We start from the raw sequence: 21,696 nt of genomic DNA, 5'->3' as shown, positions 1-21,696 counted from the left end.
TTGCTTCCAGGTAGCCAGTCTGTTCTGTGCCCTGTGGAGTGTAAATAATGTATTATAATTACAAAGTTTTAAGATCATTTAACTACTTATGGGACTTGACTACTGAATTTTAGAGTCCTGTTGGAAAAATGATCCTTTCCACCTTCGTACTAATGAAAGTAGAATTGAGCAGGTCTTACTCTGTTTCCTCTCCAGCCATCATGTAGAGCAAGAGCTGCTGAGAGGGCTCTTTGTGCGAAGGGTCAGCACTTTGTTAGTTGGCAATACTTTGGCATCTCTTCCTAAGAAATTATTTTTGGAAAGCTGAATTTTCTCACTCATAGCTGGTTACTCATTGAAACTTCCTTCCAGGCAGAGTGTCTTTTTAGCAACAGAAGTCGCGTTGAAGCTGAAGCTCTCTATTTCTCAGCCTTGTGTGGCAGACAGAAGCGTGGACTTTGTTCGTGCTTTATTGATCCTGATTACGAGGATTTCTGCCTGAGGTAACGGCAGATTTTATCCTTGTCTTAAATGCTTTCTAGCTCGTGCTCTATTAGTGGCTCCCAGCCACAAACCAGAGAACGAGTTCTCCCTTGGAAATTGCTGTAGATCTATTTCAATCCTAGTTTTTGCACTAAGCAATTGTATTGCTGAAGTTTAGCAACTGTCACAACTTTTCCTCGGAACATGCTTTCCAACACCGCTCCAAACCCAGTCCCGTCTGACTGGGACCTTCTAACAGCAACAACAAAGTTCCCTCTTTTTCCCTTCGGTGTGTAAAGCATGCTTAAGCCTAGGTGATCTCCTTAAGATTCCTTTAGTTGAAAAGGAAAGATGAACTTCTTGTCAAGGAAACATGCTCAGGGTAAATAGACTTAGGCTATCGGGCAGATAGGAGTAGCTCCAACACTCTTCTGGAATAATAGGAAACTGAAGATGTGCAGATATATATTTTTTAAAATGTAAAATAGACAGTAAGTGACGGCGGACTCACTGTAAAATCTCCCAGGTGTGGTTATTCTTTACCTTGTGTCTTCTGTTGTAAAATTAACTTGGACAGTTACAACTTTGTGTGGAAAAAAAAAGAAAAAAAAGGCAAAAAACCTAACTCAACATGTGTGAAACTGCATAATGCTATAAGCTAATCTACATTATGTAATGCTATCTTGTATGTTGAATTTGTTAACGCACATTGAGAGTGCAAATAAAAACTAAATCACTTTAGCTGCTGACTGTGCCATGTTTGACCGTAGGCAACGCATACATGACTATACTGAATACTGTCTCTCCTGAAGTGATCTGGCTTCTGTGACTTGCTTTGCTGCAGCTCCCCATCAGCACTACGCAGAACAATATCGCTAGGCACAAAGCCGTGTCTAGAAAATGCCAAATGGTGCAGAGCAGGGAGCTGTGTTTCCCCAGCAACACAGACTACAGCAAGCACTTTAATGCCGTACTTCACTCTTTTTGATAGCTTCCCACATAGCAAAGGACAAATCTCCAGAGGTGTTTTAGGTGTCTCAAAAGAAGCCTCAGGTCTCATCTTCAAGGAACCAGACAGCTTCAGCCCAAGCTTTACAAAAAGATTGCCTCACATCCCAGCAAAAGGAATGTGGCCGGTGCTGCAGCTCTTCCCACACGATTCTGCACCAGATGTAAGGATATCACAAGCTTCCCTGCCCTCCACACTGAGTGTAAAGCGCACTCTTTGCAGTACCTTGCATGCCTTCTCTAACACAAATACACCGCAGTTACCACTCCAACTTCACTCCGGGGGAAAGACGAGAACGATCAAACTGCAGCAGACGCTGTTCCCATCACCAGGTTCACCAGTGACATTCTCAGCTATTTTAGTGCTGCTGAGGAAGGAGCGGCTGCAGCACTTGAGAAGTTTAATTAGCTGGATCTGACTCCCACTCTGGTGATGCAGTTCCACTATATCACTCATCAGTGGCAGTCAGACGAGGTGCTGAACACACACAAGTACCAGAAGCCACCGAGATTACGCTGGTGGTGATCCCCATGACTTGTGCGTGCATTCAATGACTCAAGACACGGTGGTTTCTTTAACACCTATGCTTACCATTAATTACATCATTCTCTGCACTGCGATTGATCGCAGTGTTTAACCACTTTCAGTTATTTATCATGGTAATAACCGCAGTTGTGAGAGCAGTTGGCTAAAGCTGCTCAGCCAAAGCGCACGGTCGCTGATTATTTCCTCCTTATTGTGCAAGATGTGAAAGAAAATCTCTCTTCATCCTTCTCTGCTTGGCTTCTGCATCTAATACTGCATGCCTTTCACAAACGTCCCGTTTCAGGTTCTTACACCATTCAGCTGAAACAGAAACAAAAGAATTTGCATCAGAAAAAGCAAAAAAGGCAAACAGAATGGGTTTGTCAAACCATGAAAAGAGAAATGGTTTTGTGGAGAGCATGGAAGCTCAGCTCTGACTCTCTTCCCACCTTCCTTGTTGCCGGTGCTGGTGCCATTTGAACCAGCAGGGTTTTGCACTGCTTTCAGCACAATTGGGTCTTTCCTCCTCCGACAGTTTCTGCCTCACCCGATTCCCCGTAGGAGCGAGTCGTTTTGCCACAGCAATGCAATTCACTTTCGATGGCAGACGCTGGGGCAGGGCTCTTTCCATATTTCCTTTGAGCAGGCAGAGTCAGGAACAGCTCTGTCTCCTTCCCGAGCCCCAAACTGGCCGGACTGCGCTAAGAGGGAAGAAGCTGCCATCAGACGGGTCCCTCTGAGGGGCTTGAGAGTGCCCTTATTTCTCCCTCCTGTGAGTGCAGCAACTGGATCTCGAGCATTCAACGAGCCGTTCCACCACATCAGACAGGTCACAGGGCCCCAGCGTTAACACCGTTACTGTCGAAACGTGAAAAGTCTCCTCCAATAACCATTTAAAGCCCAGCTAGTCCCTCTCGGGGCCCACAGCACCAGAAAGCCACCGTGCCTGCGCACCGCAGGTCTGTAACGTAGCACCCGCCTGGACGTCTGCAAGTGCTGTGTCTGAACCCCTGGTTTCACTTCTGTGCTGCAAAAAGTACATGAGTCTTGGGCAGACACTGTCTCCATTGGGCCAGATGGGAAACGGGACAGGAAAGGGAAAACATACCAAGAAATAAGTAGAAAGTAAGAAAAGTGGCAGAAAAGGCAATGCCAAGGAAAAGAAAACAACACAGAAAATCAACCCCCCCAAAAAACCACAACAACCCTCCTTTTACTATATTGCACAACAGTTCTACCCTTCTTCCCAACATGGAAGGGCCCGTATAGACAATTTTTAGGCTCCACATCAACACAGAACCTGTTGCATTGCATACATCAGCATATTAATTCATCTGGTCCTGAAATGAGTCATCTCAAAGGACTCAATAGCCACTTCGGGACATCCCATTATCACTGAAGAAAAGCAGCCAGTTGTTGGGGAAAAACATACTAGAAGTGTATCCAAAATAACTGAGAGCATGGAGAGCGTCTTACCCCTCCCCACACTCCTGCAGGGAGGCACAGGAATGCTGAGCACCTTTGGTCTGAGAAGGGTGAGGTATGTCCTAACTCACAACATACTCAGGACACATTAATTTCAGCTGGGACAGGGGAAGGGCTGGATCTCATTTGCTGTGGCAAAGCACAAACTAGAAGGTAGCTGGCTTGTCCTGCAGAGCAAGGGACAGCTCAGGAGCATTCAGCTTCAGTCTTGGAAACTTACTTGCAACCGGATTTATACAGGTGTAAAACAGCACATCAGCAAGCTGCCCGTGACTCAAATACTCGACTTAATCATCTGGTTTCTGTGTAGTATTTTGTTTCACTCCTCCAGGCTTGTGACACGAGTGTTGCTGCTTTAATTCAGCAGGAATTTGGGCAGGTTTTGGTTTCTTTTTAGTTCTCACTTACATGTAATTAACCTCCGCGTATCTTAAATTTTACCAGCTCTGCACTCTTGTAAACAACTTCTTGTTATCTCAGCAAAAGTCTGTCCTTTATTAACAGCAAGGAGCTGTTATAGTTTTGCATTCCTGTAACTAAATCACGCAAAGTAAATCTCTATCAGCAGCACAGAATATATGAAAGATTTTCTTAGTACACTCGGAGCGGACAGTAAACAGGCAAATTTGCTCAACTACACACACACGCTGACTATGGCAGTGTCAGACCCTTCTTAGCTGAGATTTCTTCATTCCTGGTGATGGATACGGTTTGTGGGCAGATCTGGGTAATTACAGCATAAACAGCTTTGAGCTTGGCCTCGGGGAGATGAAATACTGAAAAGCTCTCTCTTCCCATCCATTTGACACCTACGTGAACCCTCGGAGACGCGGGCAATCAGTACGCAATGGTATCCCCTTCTTTGATCCATAAGGCAGTTTTTATTTCAAGTCTCCGTTACAGTAAGCTTTTACATAAACCCCCACTCCTGTAACTATTTAGATGACGGATAAATGGCACTTAATCATGTTGGAGAAAGAATTGTAAGATCGCAGTGGCAGGGTGGTGTGGGTGTGTCTCTCTATGACGTCAGCCGTGTCACAGAGCCGCTCCTCGCCGTAACCCTGCGCCCCACACCTTCCCTTCATTCCCTGCGAGACCTCGGCGAGCTCGCAGCTCCAGGGGACACAAGAAGTCTCTCCTGTACCTGAGACGCAGAGGACTAAGGGAGGTGGTGGGACAGTGCGGGAGCTGTCTGGTGAAGCACAAGCGAGGGCATTGGAGAGGGGGTGTTTCCCAGCAGGAGACATCAAAATCCTTCCCCTGGCAGCCTCGCGTGCTGACCCAAAGCAAGAACATGACGAACCTGGAAGCGCTGATCACCAACATCGAGCTCTGTAACAAGGTTGACGGCTACAGCACGGTCACATTTCCCACCCTCAAGAAGCTTTCCGTCAACGGTAAGGCCTTTGGGAGCTCTCTGACGAGCATCACTGCAGACAAGATGAACGGCACGAATCGTTGTGGGAAGTGGGGTTGGTCCCTGCGGGGGAGGCCCCTCGGGACACCCTGAGTCCTGCAGAGTCTGATGCATGCAGCACCCTCCCCTTGCCATGGTGGAAGTCCCATGGACGGGTTTCCCTCGGCACTGGGTCACACTCAGGGAGCTGGCTCTGAAGGGAAAGATGTCCTGTTGCAACAAGGCCGAGGCCAAAGCTTCAGCCCGTATCACAGATGGGTTTATCTTGGGAGGCTTGTTGAAGCACACTTGCATCTGACACATCTTTGTCTACAGATGTGCTGAGGGGATGTGAGCTGGCTGACTTAGAGCTTGACGTGTCTTTCCCTTGCTTTCCAGATGTCGTTACTATTTGGAGCAGTGTGTCTGAGCATGTTCGGCAACAGCTCCTGAAGAGAGAGGTGGGATCCTACCCTACCCCTCCCCTTGCCCAGGTGGCTTCAGGGGTCTTGGCAGCCGTGTGCCAGCAAGTGTCGTTGTTCTTCCCAGAACTGCACTGCGATTTACAATTTGCCACAAATGTGCCAAAGAACAGCTTCTCCATAAATTGAGAGACATTAAATAAATTAATTTTAAAAAATTAGTAACGTAAAATATATATTTTATGTATATGAGATACATAAATGGAGAAATAGATGTCCGGTTGAGGTGTGCAAAAGTATTCTCCACCAGGAGCTGGCAGGGCACAAGGCACCCCCCCTTGCAAGCTCTCACAACTCCTCACTCTGTTTTTCAACCTACAAATGCTTGCCCTTCTCTTTTTTTTCCAGCCTGAGACTGTCAGTGTAACAGGACTGGGGACATTTCGTATTAAAAAATGGCTCTCTTTTGGTAATGACGAGGTGCTCACGTTTCACAGACCTGTGTTTTCACTGTCCAAGACTGTTGCACAGATCCGTAAGCTGCAACATGCTTCTCTACCCGTTCCTGGTAAGCAGAGCAATGAAATTCTTTGTTTTCCCCTACATCCATGTATTTGGGGTTTATGCTGGTTGCTGTTTAGAAGCGATGTGGACACATCAGAGGCCTTCAGAAGGCCCCGAGAACAGCCTCCATGGGAGGCCACCCAATAGCCCACCAATGCCTAGAAAGGGGCCATTTCATTTGGACTAGTTTTTATTAAGGCAGTACAAAGTTGGACCATCTCTCCATGATCTGCTTTAGCAACAGGCTTCGTGCCGGCCACATTTAGTGACCTGTAGGATGCTGCTGGCTGATGGTCATTTATTGACTGTTTACCATAAAGCCGTTGAGATGATGCTGATGCTTTGCTCTTGCATCTCACTGGATCTTGTGGAGGCAAATGCCCACAGGCCCTTAGAGCTACTTTTATGCAGAGAAGTGGGTCAAAGTTGGTCGTGGAGAGCCTTGACCGAGAGATGGAAATGAAAGCTAGCACAGAAACCTGCCGATGGCCAGATCTGCTGCCGTTTCTGACCATTGCTGCCATTGCTGTTTCTGCAGCGTGCCATCGATGGGGCCTGTGCAGCACTAAGAGCTTGGTGGTTTGTTGTGTTTATATCCAAGTCTTGCAGCTCAATGGCCCGACACCACATACTCTTCCCATGGGAACCAGCCCCATTCTTCCCACCTTGTCCTGACCTCCTGCGCAGCGTGGACGCAGATGGCCGGGGTCCTTGGACACAGATGGACGAGGTCCTTGGTTCCTCTTTCTCTTTAGCGAATAATGGCTGCGGCTTGGCACATCCGTTCATGGAGTGATTTCACCTTAACTTGAGGAGGGGCCTACATCAGCTCCTTTAAGGAGCTGTACCGGGTGGTTAGACCAGGCAGTGCTATAGCAATGCATTTTGCCTGGGAGCTGCTGGCACTTTCTTTGAGTCTGCTCAACTGCTGTCTGAGTTGCAGTCTTCCTCCTCTTTTCCAGACGAGATGAAGAAAGTGTCAGTGAACTACAAGAACATCCAATCGGATATCCCCTATTCTGAGGAAGTCGTGAAGAACTGTATGCAGGAGACCCTGAAATTTTTCTACCTCATCCTAAGAAACAGAGAAGACACAGAATTCATTTTCAAGGATGTTGGCACTCTTGCTATCCGGGGAACAGATGTGACAATGGCATTTTGTGAAGGCTTTTTACTAAGCCTCAACAAGTCTACATATGTGGTAGAGAAGTTGCTCACTGTAAGTTTCTCGTTTTTCCAGTGCTACTTAGGGTGGGTTTGACATCCCATCAAAGGGCTGGGGAACTGAGCGCTGCTGCCCAGCTGTAACCTGCTGGGTCACTTGGGCTAGGCATGGTCTGTAGCAGTGAAAGCTTTCTGTAGTTGCTTTCTTTTGTTTGCTGTGGTTCACAGGTGCTGGGAAGGTGGGCAGTACTGCTTTTGCTGGGCAAGGGAAAGCCCTGGAAGGGCCTTGCCATAAATAGGAGAAAGGCCAAAGCAATGGCAGGGGTGGTGATGTTCACCCCACGCTCTGGACATGAGGCTGAGGTGCAGAGACACCAAGGCCTTGCTGAGACGAGCCCCTCGTGGCTGCTGGCATGCTGTTGGTGTAGTTCTCCTGGCCTGATGGAAAAGAAGGAGCCAGTGGCTAGGTTCCTCCACGCTGCAGAGGCGTGCAGACTCTTTGGGAGGAAGAAGTCTTTGGACTTGTCTGGGGACAAAACTAGTTCAGAACCATTTGCTCTCGATTCAGCAACAGTTAAAGCAAGCCACCTCACTGTAACCAGCAGCCAGGAACCCAGGCTCATAATGGGCTTTCCCTTCTGTCTGCCTCCATTGACTTCTTCCCTCATAAACATGGAGTCTCCTGCCTGACGCCGTCCACTCTCATCCTTGCAAAAAGGCTGGCGACGTTCCTCGTCCTAGCAGATGATATGCTGTGTAGCTTGTTGTAGCAAGGGGTGGGGCACTTGGCCAGAAGTTTGCTGAGAGGCCACTAACTCTTGGAGCTATGGAAAGGCCATTGTGAGCACTGAGTTCATTTCCCTGGAGTCACATCAGATGTTTCTGTCTCTGTTGCAGAAGAAATGGGTCATATCGGACAAAGAAGTCGCTCTGTTTCCAAGCCGTTTTGGCCGTGTCCACCAGTTTCCACAGTGAGTATATTTGTTTCTGCGGCCTTGTCTGTCCAAGCACAGATGTGCTCAGCTCATGTTTGCTGGCACTCTGTCAAATCACTGGTTTATAGTTCATGTCATCCTTGCTTTTGCTTAGTCTGGAGTTATGCATCCTCTGTTACTGATTGTCGTTTGCATTTCACCATTTCTGCCATCAGAGGGAACTGGTTTGCTAGGCAGAGGAATTTAGGCAACCCTCCTAATGTTTCATCTGCTCATTCTCTTTCCATTGTTAGAGACTGCCCAAACATTTAACAGAAATAAGATCCTAATATTTCCATTGCTTTGAACATAACATGGAAAGCTTCTCTTAGAGGGTGGATCAAAGACCAGAAACGTGCAAGTCCTCTGTGATGTTTCTGTGTCTTCTGTGAAACTCACGTGAATCAAAGTATCTCCAAAACGCCTTCTTGGGTCAAGATGGCACAGCAGGACGGAGGCAAAAAACAAAACCTCTGTCTAGTGAGGGGCTGCTGAGCTGTTCATGAGGCCAGCGCTGCTCGGTGGTTCCCTTAACGGCCTGGGACGTGAGGCTGACTCTCTAGAGGTACCTTGACATTGATCTGGCAAAGAAGGCCTTTTCTCACAATGGTGCCTTCTTCCTCTTTCCAGGTTTGAGATTAGGGAAGTGCCCCAAAAGATTTCTCTCAGAGATGAAGAGACATTTCCAGAATTCAAGAATGCTTTGAGCAGCACGGGCATAAGAGGTAATGTTAGTGACTGAGTGCTGGCAGAGCTTTGTGCATTTGCCTGTCTTCATTACTGGTGGGTGTTTAGGGCCCAGGCTACAACAGATGCCTGCGATGGTAGAGGCACCCTGTGTGCCTCTATCTACCCCTCCTGGCAAATCTCAAGGGATTCGTTTTGGAGCAAGATCCCAGGAGGGCTCAGCACCTCCACCTGCAGTTGATGGTGCTGAAGTATGTTTTGCCCCCATGCTCCATGCCCTGGAGAGAGATTGTTAGGTGCCAAAATCTGTCTCTGCTCAAAATCCGCTGTGCAGAGGAAGGACTAGCCGCAGCAGGAGAAAACTCACACCAAAGAGAATATTGTGGCTATCGAGGATTGAACAGGATAAAGGGCTGGTGCCTGGAAGGGCTTCAGATGTCCCTCTGAGAAAACAGGTCTCAGAAGGAATCCCAGTGCGGCCTCAAACAGCTTCCAACATTGCAGAGCAGATCTTTGCCTCCTCCTGCCTGTCCTAAGAGGTTTTCTCCTTTCGTGCTTGCAGCGGCTGTTCCTCACACATTACGCCCTCTGGGAAGTGGCATTCCTGCAGACCACTTAGCGAGAGCTAAGATGGAGGAAGAAGCAGAGGAGAAAATGGAGGGGAAAAAGTCTCCTGGCAGGTGAGACTCTGACAGGACTCGATCAGAGTGGCTTGTGCTCTAGTGCTTGTGCGGGATGTTTTCTAGGCTCATACAATAATGGAGGTTGGAAGGGCTCTCGGGAGGTCCTAGTGCAACCGGCTGCTCCAAGCAGAGTCAGCTATGAGCTGAGGTCAGAGCAGGTGGCTCAGACTTTAGCCGGTCTTGTCTTCAAAGCCTTCAGGGATGGAGAATGCCCAAGCTCTCTGAGAAACCTGTTCCCCTCTTCCCTTTGGAGCCGGTGTTTGTATTCACTCAGAAGGGCTGTTAACGCCCGTCAGCACACAGTGCATTTCCTTGCAGGATGGGAAGCCTCACAGTCTTTGGGACTGCTTTGCAGTGGTCGGTGTAATGGCCAGGAGAGGGGTACCAGTATGTCCAGGTGCCTGTCATTGCACAGGATGCAAATCCTCTCGTTGTTCCATCAAGAGTGAATGTGGCAAAGTCCAACTGGCGGCCGGTCACTAGCGGTGTCCCCCAGGGCTCAGTTCTGGGGCCGGTGCTGTTCAATATCTTTATAGATGATCTAGACGTAGGGATCGAGTGCACCCTCAGTGAATGTGCAGATGACACCAAGCTGGGTGGGAGTGTCGATCTGCTGGAGGGTAGGAAGGGTCTGCAGAGGGATCTGGACAGGTTGGATAGATGGGCCGAGACCAACGGCGTGAGGGTCAACAAGAACAAGTGCCGGGTCTTCCACTTGGGCCACAACAACCCCATGCAGTGCTACAGGCTGGGGGAAGAGTGGTTAGAAAGTGGCCTGGCGGAAAGAGACCCGGGGGTGCTGATCAACAGCTGGCTAAACATGAGCCTGCAGTGTGCCCAGGTGGCCAAGAAGGCCAATGGCATCCTGGCCACTATTAAGAATAGTGTAGCCAGCCGGTCTAGGGAAGTGATCGTCCCTCTGTACTCGGCACTGCTGAGGCCGCACCTTGAATCCTGTGTCCAGTTCTGGGCCCCGCACTTCAAGAAAGATGTTGAGGTGTTGGAGAGAGTCCAGAGGAGGGCAACCAAGCTGGTGAAGGGTCTGGAGGGTCTGACCTATGAGGGATGGCTGAGGGAGCTGAGGTTGTTTGGCCTGTAGAAGAGGAAGCTCAGAGGTGACCTTATTGCAGTCTACAACTACCTGAAGGGAGGTTGTAGCAGAGTGGGAGTCGGCCTCTTCTCCCAGGAAACTAGCAATAGGACAAGAGGACACAGCCTCAAGCTTCGCCAGTGGAGGTTCAGGCTAGATATTAGGAAGCATTTCTTCTCAGAAAGGGTGATTAGACATTGGAATGGGCTGCCCAGGGAGGTGGTGGAGTCACCATCTCTGGATGTGTTTAAGAAAAGACTGGACGTGGCACTTAGTGCCCTGGTCTAGTTGACATGGTGGTGTCAGGGCAATGGTTGGACTCGATGATCCCAGAGGTGTCTTCCAACCTGATTGATTGATTCTGTGAAGAGGGCCGCATCAGGCTGCGTGTCCCAGAGCCTTCCTTACGGAAAAAACTCATCCCCTTTATTTCCTTGGTGGCACATCTGAGCGTTCCAGCTCAGGGTTATCCCTGTCTCTGTGGAGGGGAAGACAATTGGGTGAAGAGAGCTCGCTCTGCTGCCAAAGCAGGTGAGCAGTGTGAGCACAGGATGGAGAAGAAACTCTTCCTGCACTCCTGCTGACTCTCCCCGGTGTGTATTTTCAGACTGCTGCCACTACATGCAGGCACAGAAGGAAGGCAGCAGAAAGAAACTCCTTTGGAGAGCCCTCAATTGCCGTGGCTTGCTTCGGAAGGACACAGGCATGCAGGACAGGTAAGTGATATGGATTGAGGCAATTGTTGTGTCTCTTGATTGTAGAAAATCAAGTGAGGATATCTTAGAGAAACAGGTACATAAAAAAAATACGCAGATAGCGATTCTGAGTAGATGTCTTACTGTGGCTCATTTTCCCATCCAATTACCTCTTTTGGGTATTGTTCATCTCAGAAAAGGAGCTGTAGCCCTTTTCAAAAAGTAGCTCTTTGATGACTTAGTTCATTGGTCATAACAGAAGAGCTTTCTGGTTGCATCTGTAAGAACTGTCTGTTGACAGAAACTCGGAGAAAGGGGGGAGATGAGAGAGAAAAGAGCATTATTTAGAGAAAAAGACAAGACAGATGAGACTAACCGATACTATTGCATTTCTGGTTCTTGTAGAAAGGACACTCATTTGGGCAGAATGGCAGAAGAAAACTGGAGGCATCCGTGGCCAAAAGCGAGGAGACAGAAGAGAACAGAAAAGCAGTATGGGTCACCTTGCCAGAACTGCCTCAACAACGAGCTGGGAGAAAAAGCTACAAGTTGTGGAGTGCCCTGGTATGGGAATATCATCATGATGGGAATATCATCAGAGCAGGCTTTTTCTGGTCAGAGTGTCACTGAATTGGGAAGGTCTGCCAAGTCCCAGCAGCGTCGCTCCCTCCAAAGAGCAGGGCGGGTGGCTGTGGTTTTCATTCTTGCCTGCTCACTGCTGTGAGAGAGGAATTATCGGTAGAGGCCAAGGGGCAAAAGGAGCATCTGGCCAGGGTGAGGGCATCAGTGGGCCTGCTCTGTCCCTGGCAGGGAGGCCACCTCTGCCCAGGCGCTGGCTCTGGAGCTTGAGCAGGATCTCTCCCACTCACACGGATTGAGCCAGCTCCAGCTGGCAGCGTGAGGCCAAGAGCACATCTGTTCTCACATAAAGCACCAGCGTGAGCAGTGAGGATGTGATCGAGAGTTTGACTAATGTCAAGCCAGAAGTGGCCTTGGAGCATGGCTTCCAATGACACTGTTGGAGAAATATTCTATCCAGCTTTTGCTTTTAAACTGAAAGCAAGTAGGTGTGGGCCACCCAAATCCAGACCTCACCTTATTTTTGCTCTGCCTGTGGCAAGACCAGCTTCTCCCCTTTTGAAACAAACTCAGGCCACAGACTCCTGTCATTTGTCTGTCTTGCAGCTGAACCCGTATGAGCAAGACATCCTGAGCTCCCCAGAGACCTCCGATACAGAAAAGGCTCTAGAAACGGAAAAGGGTCTACAAACGAAAGAGGGTCTAGACATGGCAGTGCGTCTACGAAAGGTGGAGGCTTGGATTCAGGCGAGGACCCAGCTTCGAACTGATCTGGAAAACTTACGGAACATTGAAAAATTTCTGCGTCAAAAACCTTCCCTCACCAGTCAAGAAGAAAGATACTTGGAAAGACTAGAGGCACGCAGAGCAGAGAGGAGGGCTGCTCTCAAATCAGCCCAGACCGGCAGCCTGGACGTAAGTACAGAAGTGCCCGGGAAATAGCATCTGCTGTCAAATCCATAGAGTGATGCTGCTTTTCCCAGCTGATATCACAGTGACAGGCATGGTGATCCTGGATAATGGTGATCTCAGGGTATTTTCTAATCCTTTTCAGCACTCACCACCAAAGAGCAGCCAGCCCAAGAAGAAGCGTGTCATTCCCCTTATTTGTGCACCATACCCCCAGTCTCTTGTCACGCTGCATAATCTCCTGCACAAAAAGAAGCTGAAGATGGTGCATGTATTCAAGAAGGCGGGTATGGATGGGAAGAAGATCAAGAGAGCAGACTTCATTGAAGTCATCAAGGAGGTAAGTGGGGAACAGAAAGGTAAGGAACTGCTGCAACTCTGCCCTATTTTCCTGCATGCCAATCCAGAGCAAATGGAAGAGCTTCAGCAAGGGGCGTTTTCGCTTGCCTTACTCTCAGACAATGGTTCCTACAACCTGTGAAAAGCTGAAGGGCAAAGGGAAGGGAAAGCTGCAGAGATGCACCTAGAGCAAGTCCCAGGCAGGAGTAGAAGCCCATTGCCTCACAGACTTGGAAGACAGTCACTGCCTTTGTGCCATGCTCCCCTGCAAAACCATCTGGAACAACAGCAAAGCTCGCCCCTCCCACTCTGGCACAAGCCTTGATCTTTTGGTGATCTCACTGCCATTTTCTGTTTGTGTTGCCAGACCAAAGTTCCCATCAGCGACAAGGATCTGGAGGACGTGATCATCTTCTTGACTTCCTCAAAACCAGGGAATTTTACAACCCTCCAAGATCTGCTTGACTGTCAAAATCAGTGGCTGGAAATGAGGAAAGGACAAACACAAGTGTCCAAACCAGGTGAGAGGAGAGCATTGGGTTGGGAAAGCATCCCTATACGGACAGAAAATGCCAAAGTGATCCAGAAGTCCAGAATATGGCTTCTTGAGACATTGTCCTAGAGCAGAGGGGCCAGAAAGAGACTTCTAGGGAAAAGCTGAAGGATCCAGGGGATGTACAATACCGTTGTCAGCCCAATTGCAGAAGACAGGTTATCCAGGCTTTCAGATTGGGATCAAACTCTGAACCCTGCGGTTTAACATCATGGCCTGGATTTAGTTTGTTAGCATTTATCATCCAGCTCATCCAAAGCAGACCCCTTCTCCAACTGTTGGTTGCAGCTGGAAAACACAGATTCAGAAGAGCTGCTTTATAGTGAGCTCTGTTGGGAGTTCCAATGAGCACAACATGTCAAACCCATTTGTCTTAAATTTGGATCACATGTTCCTTTCTGCTACGCTCTAACGTGACTTCTCTGGGCTTTTGGTTTGGTTTGTTTTCTAATGCATCCTAGGTGTAGCAGCTCAGTTCCAGAAAGCCACCTGCAAAACTGCCACTGGTCCACCATCTGCTGGGGACACAGCCAAAGTGATGATACCTCATCCTCCTACTGAGCCCAAAAGAAAGTTAATACACTTGGAAGTTCCACCAGTCAACACGGAGCCAGAACAGCGACATCTGAGCTATGATGAAATGGAAGAGGCTGGAAAAATCATGAGAGAGAGGAGACGGCGGAATGAGGTACTGTGCATGTGGCAGGAGAACACGCGCACCTGCATGCCTTGGCGAACACGCGGTGGTTTAGAGGGCAGTGCAGTAGTAAAGCAAGGGGTTCTTGTGAGTAATTAGCTTCTCAGTAGTCCCTTGACCACATGGTGCCTTGCAGCTGAGGTGCTACAAGCCGTCTCAAACAATTAGTTTGGCTTCTGAACACTCTGGTGAGAGAAACACTTTTTCTGGGTAACCGGCAAGAAGAAGAAGGAAGAGAAGTTGAAGCGGTTTCTATGTCTGGGGCAGAGTCATCTTCTGACCATGTAGTCGACCTGTCCACCAGACTGTGATTTGTCCCTTAAGGTGCTGCTAAGCCCTTTGTGCTGTTCATCTGTGAGGCTCCACTGGAAACCTAACAGTGACTCCCTCATTCCCTCACTCCCAGATGTTCTCCTTGGAGCATCTTGGGTTGGAAGAACTCTGGTAGAATCCAGGGCTGCCTCCTCTTGCCAACGTGCTGCCCCACAGTCACCAGCAATGGGGGGAGGCTCTGGCTCCCTGACACAATCGGAAACGAGAAAGGTGACTGCAGGACTTTTTTCACCTGAGGCACCTGTGCCCGGTGTGCTGCTCTTGTGCTAAGCCCTCCAGGGAGTATCTGGATGGGAACCGAGCTCCCAGAGGAGCGTTGGTCCCTCTGATCCCAGTGCAGGGTGCTGTCTCCTCTTTGCACACACTTTTGAGATGAATCCCTGCCTGTAGCTTCTCTGAAGGGAACGCTGCAACTCCAGGGCCCCACTGAATGCTAATCGGGACCTGCCCTTTACTTGCAGAACAAAGACAGCCCGATAGAATGGAAAGAAAAGTGCCGGCTGGTGAGATCTGGGGATGGCGCCGTTGATGACCACTGCCTGCCGTCAACTGTAGAGGGTGACTTTGGAGAACTGCTTGACCGCTACCGCAGGAAGGTCATCACGAGCTATCTGAGGAGCTGCAAGCTGTGCAAAGAGCGCAATGTTCACATCGCTGAGGCAACGCTGCAAAAAGGTACAGCAAAGACCAAGGGCCTGATGTGAATGTACTAAATGTGGCACGTTCATGTCTCTTCCCAAGCCCACAAGCGTGACTGATGTCAGGGGGTGCTGCCGACGGAGCATGTTTGCAGCCCTTGGAGGGCCACGGCAGATGTTGCTGGTTAGGATCAGCAGTATCATCAGCAGGGCCAGAGCAGGGCTGAGATATCAAAGGGTGCTGCAGATCGGCCAGGGCCCTCTCCCATTGCCCCTGGGATGGTAGCCGGGTTCAACCGAGAGTGCAGCTCATGAGGCAAGTTTGTGGTGATGGGGCAGGTCCAAGGTCAAGCCAGGAAGTCAGACCACGGTCAGGATCAGCAGGTCCATAGCCAGGAACAGACATGGCTGTGGCTGAGCTGCAGACTGCTACGCCTACAACACCTGAGCTGATACGGGGCTCCTGATCCCAGGGCGAGGCATGACTGTTTTCTCTGTACCCTTTGCCAACAGGCCTGCTGTATCCAGGAGACAGGATCATCAAGGAGGGAGAAGACATAAGGAAGATCAGGCAGCCTGGAGGCTACTACAGCACAGGACGTGATGGTTCTCTGTCACCTGAGAGCACCTCCACATCAGAAAGTGAATCTGGAAGCCAGGAGGCGGAAAATAGGTTTGTTGAAAGAGGGCTTAGGTCAGTCCCCTCCTGCTGCCCGCTGTGTATCACCCCTGTGTGCTCAGCCCCCACGCTGTCAGAGGCAGTGCCGAGGCACTGGAGTGAACCATTAGGATGCTGCAAGGGAGCAGCGAGCGACAGCGAAGAGGCAGATCCTCTTCTCAGCTACACGGCCACCCTGTGTTTTAGCTAAGTCACTGGGTTGCAGTGGTGCCCGTGAACAGTCTGTGGTGCCTGGCAGGAGCCTTGCAGACTAGTTGGGACTAGCTCTGTGCTCTGAACTACAGAGGTGACAGAACTTCTCAGACTGACCCAATGCTTGTCTGAAATGCCCTCAGAGAGTGTTTATTCTTGTGGAAGAAAGACAGTCCTGAAAAATATCTTCTTTGTTTCTCTCAGATAAAGTGTTCTGATACTACAGTGATGGGCAACATACCAGCTCTTAAGAAAGCTTCACAAGCTGGCATTTCCAGAGTCAGTCACGTCTAGCAAGGACTGACACAGTCTGCACAGCTCTGGCAGAGCTTCCCGGGGCCTGGAAGCCCAGATTGCTGCTCCTTGTCAGGCTCACTTTTGCCCTTCCTAAGAGAAGCGCTGAAACTGCCCAGAATTTTATTGCTGTAAAGCACGCTATTCTCACACGTATTTTCTTCCTTCCCATTTTTCTCCCCTTTTTTCCACAGGCGTCTTAAGAGGAGCAAGATGCAAAAGACAAACGACAACAAGTTTTGGCCAGGCCATCTCCTGGACAAGCTATGTCTTTACTTCCCTGAAAAGAAGCATGACAGGGCACATGCCTTGTTCAGCTATGTCCAGCGAACCAAGTCCCGCTACTACGGCTTCTAAAGCCCTGACTGGAGCTAGCTCCTCAGCGAGCCAGGACGCTTGGCCTCCAGAGACGCTACCTTCAAGGAGACCAACTCCACCTGAAGCTCTTCTCCAAGCAGCAGGAGGTGGGTTCACAGCTTTGTGATCCCTCAGTCAGCTCAGGGGATCTGGACCCCGCATCTGCTACCAGCTGTGGTTCCAGATGAGTCCCAGGGGCAGCTGCTGCCCCAGTTGTACCGTTACTGGCCAGAGCTGCCTTGTGCAGGTGCTGGTGTCCAGGTGTCAGGAACCGGCGTGTGCTTATCTGTGGATAAGTATACTTTTGTCTGTTCTGTGTTATCATTTATATTGATTTCTTCATTTCATTAAATCTGGTTAACTTCATCCTACAAGTCCCCCTCTATTTTTTCCCAACTCCGTTCCTCATTTGGGGAAGGGACATTGGGTGAGAGAAAAACTGCTGTTGTTTAGCCCTGGGTGCGGGCTAAACGAAGACAAATAATAAATACATTTTGGCTAAAAGCAGTGAGTCCTTGGCTGTTTTGGCCGTTTCCGTCAGGGTATAACGCACAGAGCTGGGACGAGCGCTGGATCTGTGAGAGAAGCTGTCAGAGACCTGCACTCCAGCAAGGGACCTCTGTCCCAGCATCAGCCTGTTTTCCCAGCTGGGGCTGTCAGCAAGTCTTTCATCCACCAGAGTGGGGACGTGCTGGTGAGACTTGAGGTATGAAGGGTTGTCCTTGAGCTCCCTTGGGATGCTGCCCTGAAGCAGGATGGACTGGGCAGACAGGGCAGGAGGTGCTGGGAAGGATGTCCATCTGGTGCTGAGCTCGTCAAGGAGGGCTGACGTGGTGGCAGAGGCTGCAGGGCTGGAGCAGGGCTCCCCACCCCACACCTCAGAGATGATAAATGAGCGGAAAGCAGGAGCGGGGGCTGGGTGGGAGGGGGAGTGGAAGGAATGGGATATTGGTAACCAGGCTGGCATTAAAAACAGAACAGAGTATAACGAAATAATAGCAATGCTACTTGAAAAAGAAAGAGGTTGTGGTTTGCAGACTGTCAGCAAAGGGGGAGAACACCTTTGGAATACATCTAAAGTCATGCTGGCTGAAAACAGCGGATCCCGTTAAGGCCGACACAGAGTCTGACTTGTGAGGGTCTTCTCAGAGCACGTCAGATGACACAAAGGACAGACCACACAGCCACTCTTTATCACAACTCTGCTCTCTAGTTGCGACTGAAGGGTAGAGGAGCCAGACAGAAAAGGCTTTGTACATGGTTCTAGGCTGCCTTGCTGGGATAGTGCAAGTCGGCATCATGTCCCTACCTGCCACATCTACATAGCTCCAGCCCATCACCATGGACCTTTGCAGCAGAGCTCACCCAGCTGTACCGGAACATGAGCGCAGACCCCTCACCTCTGCCCGCTTGTCCCGGGTGCTCTCGCACTGACTGTGCCTCTTCACGGGACGCCTGGATTTCTCTGGACTTGCCCCAGCCTAGCCCCTATTGGTGTCCCCGTTACCAGTACCAACAGGGATACTGTACATCAGAAGATGATGCTTTTTAGAAAAAATAATAAATATATTTTGGCAAAAGTAGCGAGTCTGTGGTTGCTCTAGCAGTTTCCATCAGGGTATAATGCACAGAGCTGGGACCAGTGCTGAATGTGTCAGCGAAGCTATCAGAGACCTGCACTCCAGCGAGGAACCTCTTTGTCCCAGCATCAGCCTGCTTTCCCAGCTGGGGCTGTCAACAAGGCTTTCAGCCACCAGAGTGGGGATGTGCCAGTGAGACTTGAGGTGCGAAGGGTTGTCCTTGAGCTTGCTGGGATGCTGCCCTGAATCAGGAGGGACTGGGCACTTGAAATTGACCTTTTAATGCATTCTTCATACGGAGCTTTGGAGATTAATTGCTTTTTGGGAAGCAAGATTTGAGTGCCTGTGCACTCCCATAAGCAGTGCTGCCTCCCAGAATACGTCGTCCCTTCTCCACTTCTGCTCCTCCCAGGCTCGTGTAAAACAAGGAAATGCAATAGTGTGAAGATTCAGTAATTCACTGTCAACAGGTGTATGTTGACGAGACCTGGTGGAGAGCAAGGCCTGACAGGGCTGTGAGGTTACAGAGCCCCGCTCTGACGTGCTGTGCCGCACCAGCTGCGGGCAATGCTCCGGCAGCGGCAGTAGTTGTGTCGGCGGCAGCAGCAACATGGTGCGAGCGTGGGGGGGCCGTGGTTCTCTTCCGCCTCCTCTTCCCCCTCCTCCTGGTGGCCCTGCAAGCCCAGGTCACCCAGGTGTCTCCAAGACGAGTACAGGGAGCAGGTAGGCAGGCAGGGGGCCAGCACCCAGCCCCAAGCAGTGCCGCGTGGCATCCACCACACCTTAACGGGGTGGCAGCGGGGCCAGGGCTGGGGCTGGGCCAGGGAGAGCAGCTGGGCTGGGTGAGCCAGGCAGGCACCAGGGTGCAGGCAGGGTGGTCAGACACTCCGTGGGGAGGCGTAGAGGGACTGCAGCTGCTTCAGGGGCATTTTCTGGGTGAGCAGAGGCTCTGGGAGCGGTGGCGCAGGAGAAGAAACCCGGCACTGAGTCCCCGTGGGGCCGCCCGGCTCTGTGCCACTCTGCCCTGCCCCAGGGCAGCCTGTCCCCAAGATGCACGTTTGGCTGGAGATGGTGAGCAAGCGGCACCACAGCAGCCAGGCGACAGCCCACGGCAGCGCTTCTCCCCGGTACGCTTGGAAGTTCCACCAGTCAACACGGAGCCAGAACAACGACATCTGAGCTATGATGAAATGGAAGAGGCTGGAAAAATCATGAGAGAGAGGAGACGGCGGAATGAGGTACTGTGCATGTGGCAGGAGAACACGCGCACCTGCATGCCTTGGCGAACACGCGGTGGTTTAGAGGACAGTGCAGTAGTAAAGCAAGGGGTTATTGTGAGTAATTAGCTTCTCAGTAGTCCCTTGACCACACGGTGCCTTGCAGCTGAGGTGCTACAAGCCGTCTCAAACAATTAGTTTGGCTTCTGAACACTCTGGTGAGAGAAACACTTTTTCTGGGTAACTGGCAAGAAGAAGAAGGAAGAGAAGTTGAAGCAGTTTCTATGTCTGGGGCAGAGTCATCTTCTGACCATGTAGTCGACCTGTCCACCAGACTGTGATTTGTCCCTTAAGGTGCTGCTAAGCCCTTTGTGCTGTTCATCTGTGAGGCTCCGTGTAAGGCGCTCCACTGGAAACCTAACAGTGACTCCCTCATTCCCTCACTCCCAGATGTTCTCCTTGGAGCATCTTGGGTTGGAAGAACTCTGGTAGAATCCAGGGCTGCCTCCTCTTGCCAACGTGCTGCCCCACAGTCACCAGCAATGGGGAGAGGCTCTGGCTCCCTGACACAATCGGAAACGAGAAAGGTGACTGCAGGACTTTTTTCACCTGAGGCACCTGTGCCCGGTGTGCTGCTCTTGTGCTAAGCCCTCCAGGGAGTATCTGGATGGGAACCGAGCTCCCAGAGGAGCGCTGGTCCCTCTGATCCCAGTGCAGGGTGCTGACTCCTCTTTGCACACACTTTTGAGATGAATCCCTGCCTGTAGCTTCTCTGAAGGGAACGCAGCAACTCCAGGGCCCCACTGAATGCTAATCGGGACCTGCCCTTTACTTGCAGAACAAAGACAGCCCGATAGAATGGAAAGAAAAGTGCCGGCTGGTGAGATCTGGGGATGGCCCCGTTGATGACCACTGCCTGCCGTCAACTGTAGAGGGTGACTTTGGAGAACTGCTTGACCGCTACCGCAGGAAGGTCATCACGAGCTCTCTGAGGAGCTCCAAGCTGTGCAAAGAGCGCAATGTTCACATCGCTGAGGCAACGCTGCAGAAAGGTACAGCAGAGACCAAGGGCCTGATGTGAATGTACTAAATGTGGCACGTTCATGTCTCTTCCCAAGCCCACAAGCGTGACTGATGTCAGGGGGTGCTGCCGATGGAGCATGTTTGCAGCCCTTGGAGGGCCACGGCAGATGTTGCTGGTTAGGATCAGCAGTATCATCAGCAGGGCCAGAGCAGGGCTGAGATATCAAAGGGTGCTGCAGATCGGCCAGGGCCCTCTCCCGTTGCCCCTGGGATGGTAGCTGGGTTCAACCGAGAGTGCAGCTCACGAGGCAAGTTTGTGGTGATGGGGCAGGTCCAAGGTCAAGCCAGGAAGTCAGACCACGGTCAGGATCAGCAGGTCCATAGCCAGGAACAGACATGGCTGTGGCTGAGCTGCAGACTGCTACGCCTACAACACCTGAGCCGATACGGGGCTCCTGATCCCAGGGCGAGGCATGACTGTTTTCTGAACTACAGAGGTGACAGAACTTCTCAGACTGACCCAATGCTTGTCTGAAATGCCCTCAGAGAGTGTTTATTCTTGTGGAAGAAAGACAGTCCTGAAAAATATCTTCTTTGTTTCTCTCAGATAAAGTGTTCTGATACTACAGTGATGGGCAACATACCAGCTCTTAAGAAAGCTTCACAAGCTGGCATTTCCAGAGTCAGTCACGTCTAGCAAGGACTGACACAGTCTGCACAGCTCTGGCAGAGCTTCCCGGGGCCTGGAAGCCCAGATTGCTGCTCCTTGTCAGGCTCACTTTTGCCCTTCCTAAGAGAAGCGCTGAAACTGCCCAGAATTTTATTGCTGTAAAGCACGCTATTCTCACATGTATTTTCTTCCTTCCCATTTTTCTCCCCTTTTTTCCACAGGCGTCTTAAGAGGAGCAAGATGCAAAAGACAAACGACAACAAGTTTTGGCCAGGCCATCTCCTGGACAAGCTATGCCTTTACTTCCCTGAAAAGAAGCATGACAGGGCACATGCCTTGTTCAGCTATGTCCAGCGAACCAAGTCCCGCTACTACGGCTTCTAAAGCCCTGACTGCAGCTAGCTCCTCAGCGAGCCAGGACGCTTGGCCTCCGGAGACGCTACCTTCAAGGAGACCAACTCCACCTGAAGCTCTTCT

At 50.5% G+C, this 21,696-nt stretch overlaps 1 protein-coding gene across 1 annotated transcript; it reads left to right on the top strand.

Moving 5' to 3' along the window:
* Positions 1–4,778: 4,778 nt before the first annotated feature.
* On the top strand, positions 4,779–21,603 carry EFCAB12 (EF-hand calcium binding domain 12). The gene is made up of 17 exons (XM_068415114.1): positions 4,779–4,881; positions 5,280–5,341; positions 5,711–5,870; positions 6,829–7,085; positions 7,928–8,001; positions 8,635–8,729; positions 11,072–11,180; positions 11,226–11,256; positions 12,345–12,653; positions 12,793–12,987; positions 13,354–13,507; positions 14,001–14,227; positions 15,031–15,244; positions 15,721–15,901; positions 19,343–19,547; positions 20,365–20,603; positions 21,441–21,603. The coding sequence occupies exons 1-17, from the start codon at positions 4,779–4,781 to the stop codon at positions 21,601–21,603; spliced, it is 2,778 nt and encodes a 925-aa protein (XP_068271215.1).
* Positions 21,604–21,696: the final 93 nt, after the last annotated feature.

Source organism: Nyctibius grandis, chromosome 17, assembly GCF_013368605.1.
Source record: "Nyctibius grandis isolate bNycGra1 chromosome 17, bNycGra1.pri, whole genome shotgun sequence".
Lineage (NCBI taxonomy): Eukaryota > Metazoa > Chordata > Aves > Nyctibiiformes > Nyctibiidae > Nyctibius > Nyctibius grandis.
This window is presented reverse-complemented; position numbering and strand designations above follow the sequence as displayed.

Bases quoted from the DNA above. Each gene is read 5' to 3' on its own strand.
- EFCAB12 (XM_068415114.1), top strand. From the start codon at position 4,779: ATGACGAACCTGGAAGCGCTGATCACCAACATCGAGCTCTGTAACAAG. The intron at 8,002-8,634 runs GTGAGTATATTT...TCCTCTTTCCAG, and splicing joins CGTGTCCACCAGTTTCCACA to GTTTGAGATTAGGGAAGTGC. The intron at 20,604-21,440 runs GTGAATGTACTA...TTTTTTCCACAG, and splicing joins GCAGAGACCAAGGGCCTGAT to GCGTCTTAAGAGGAGCAAGA.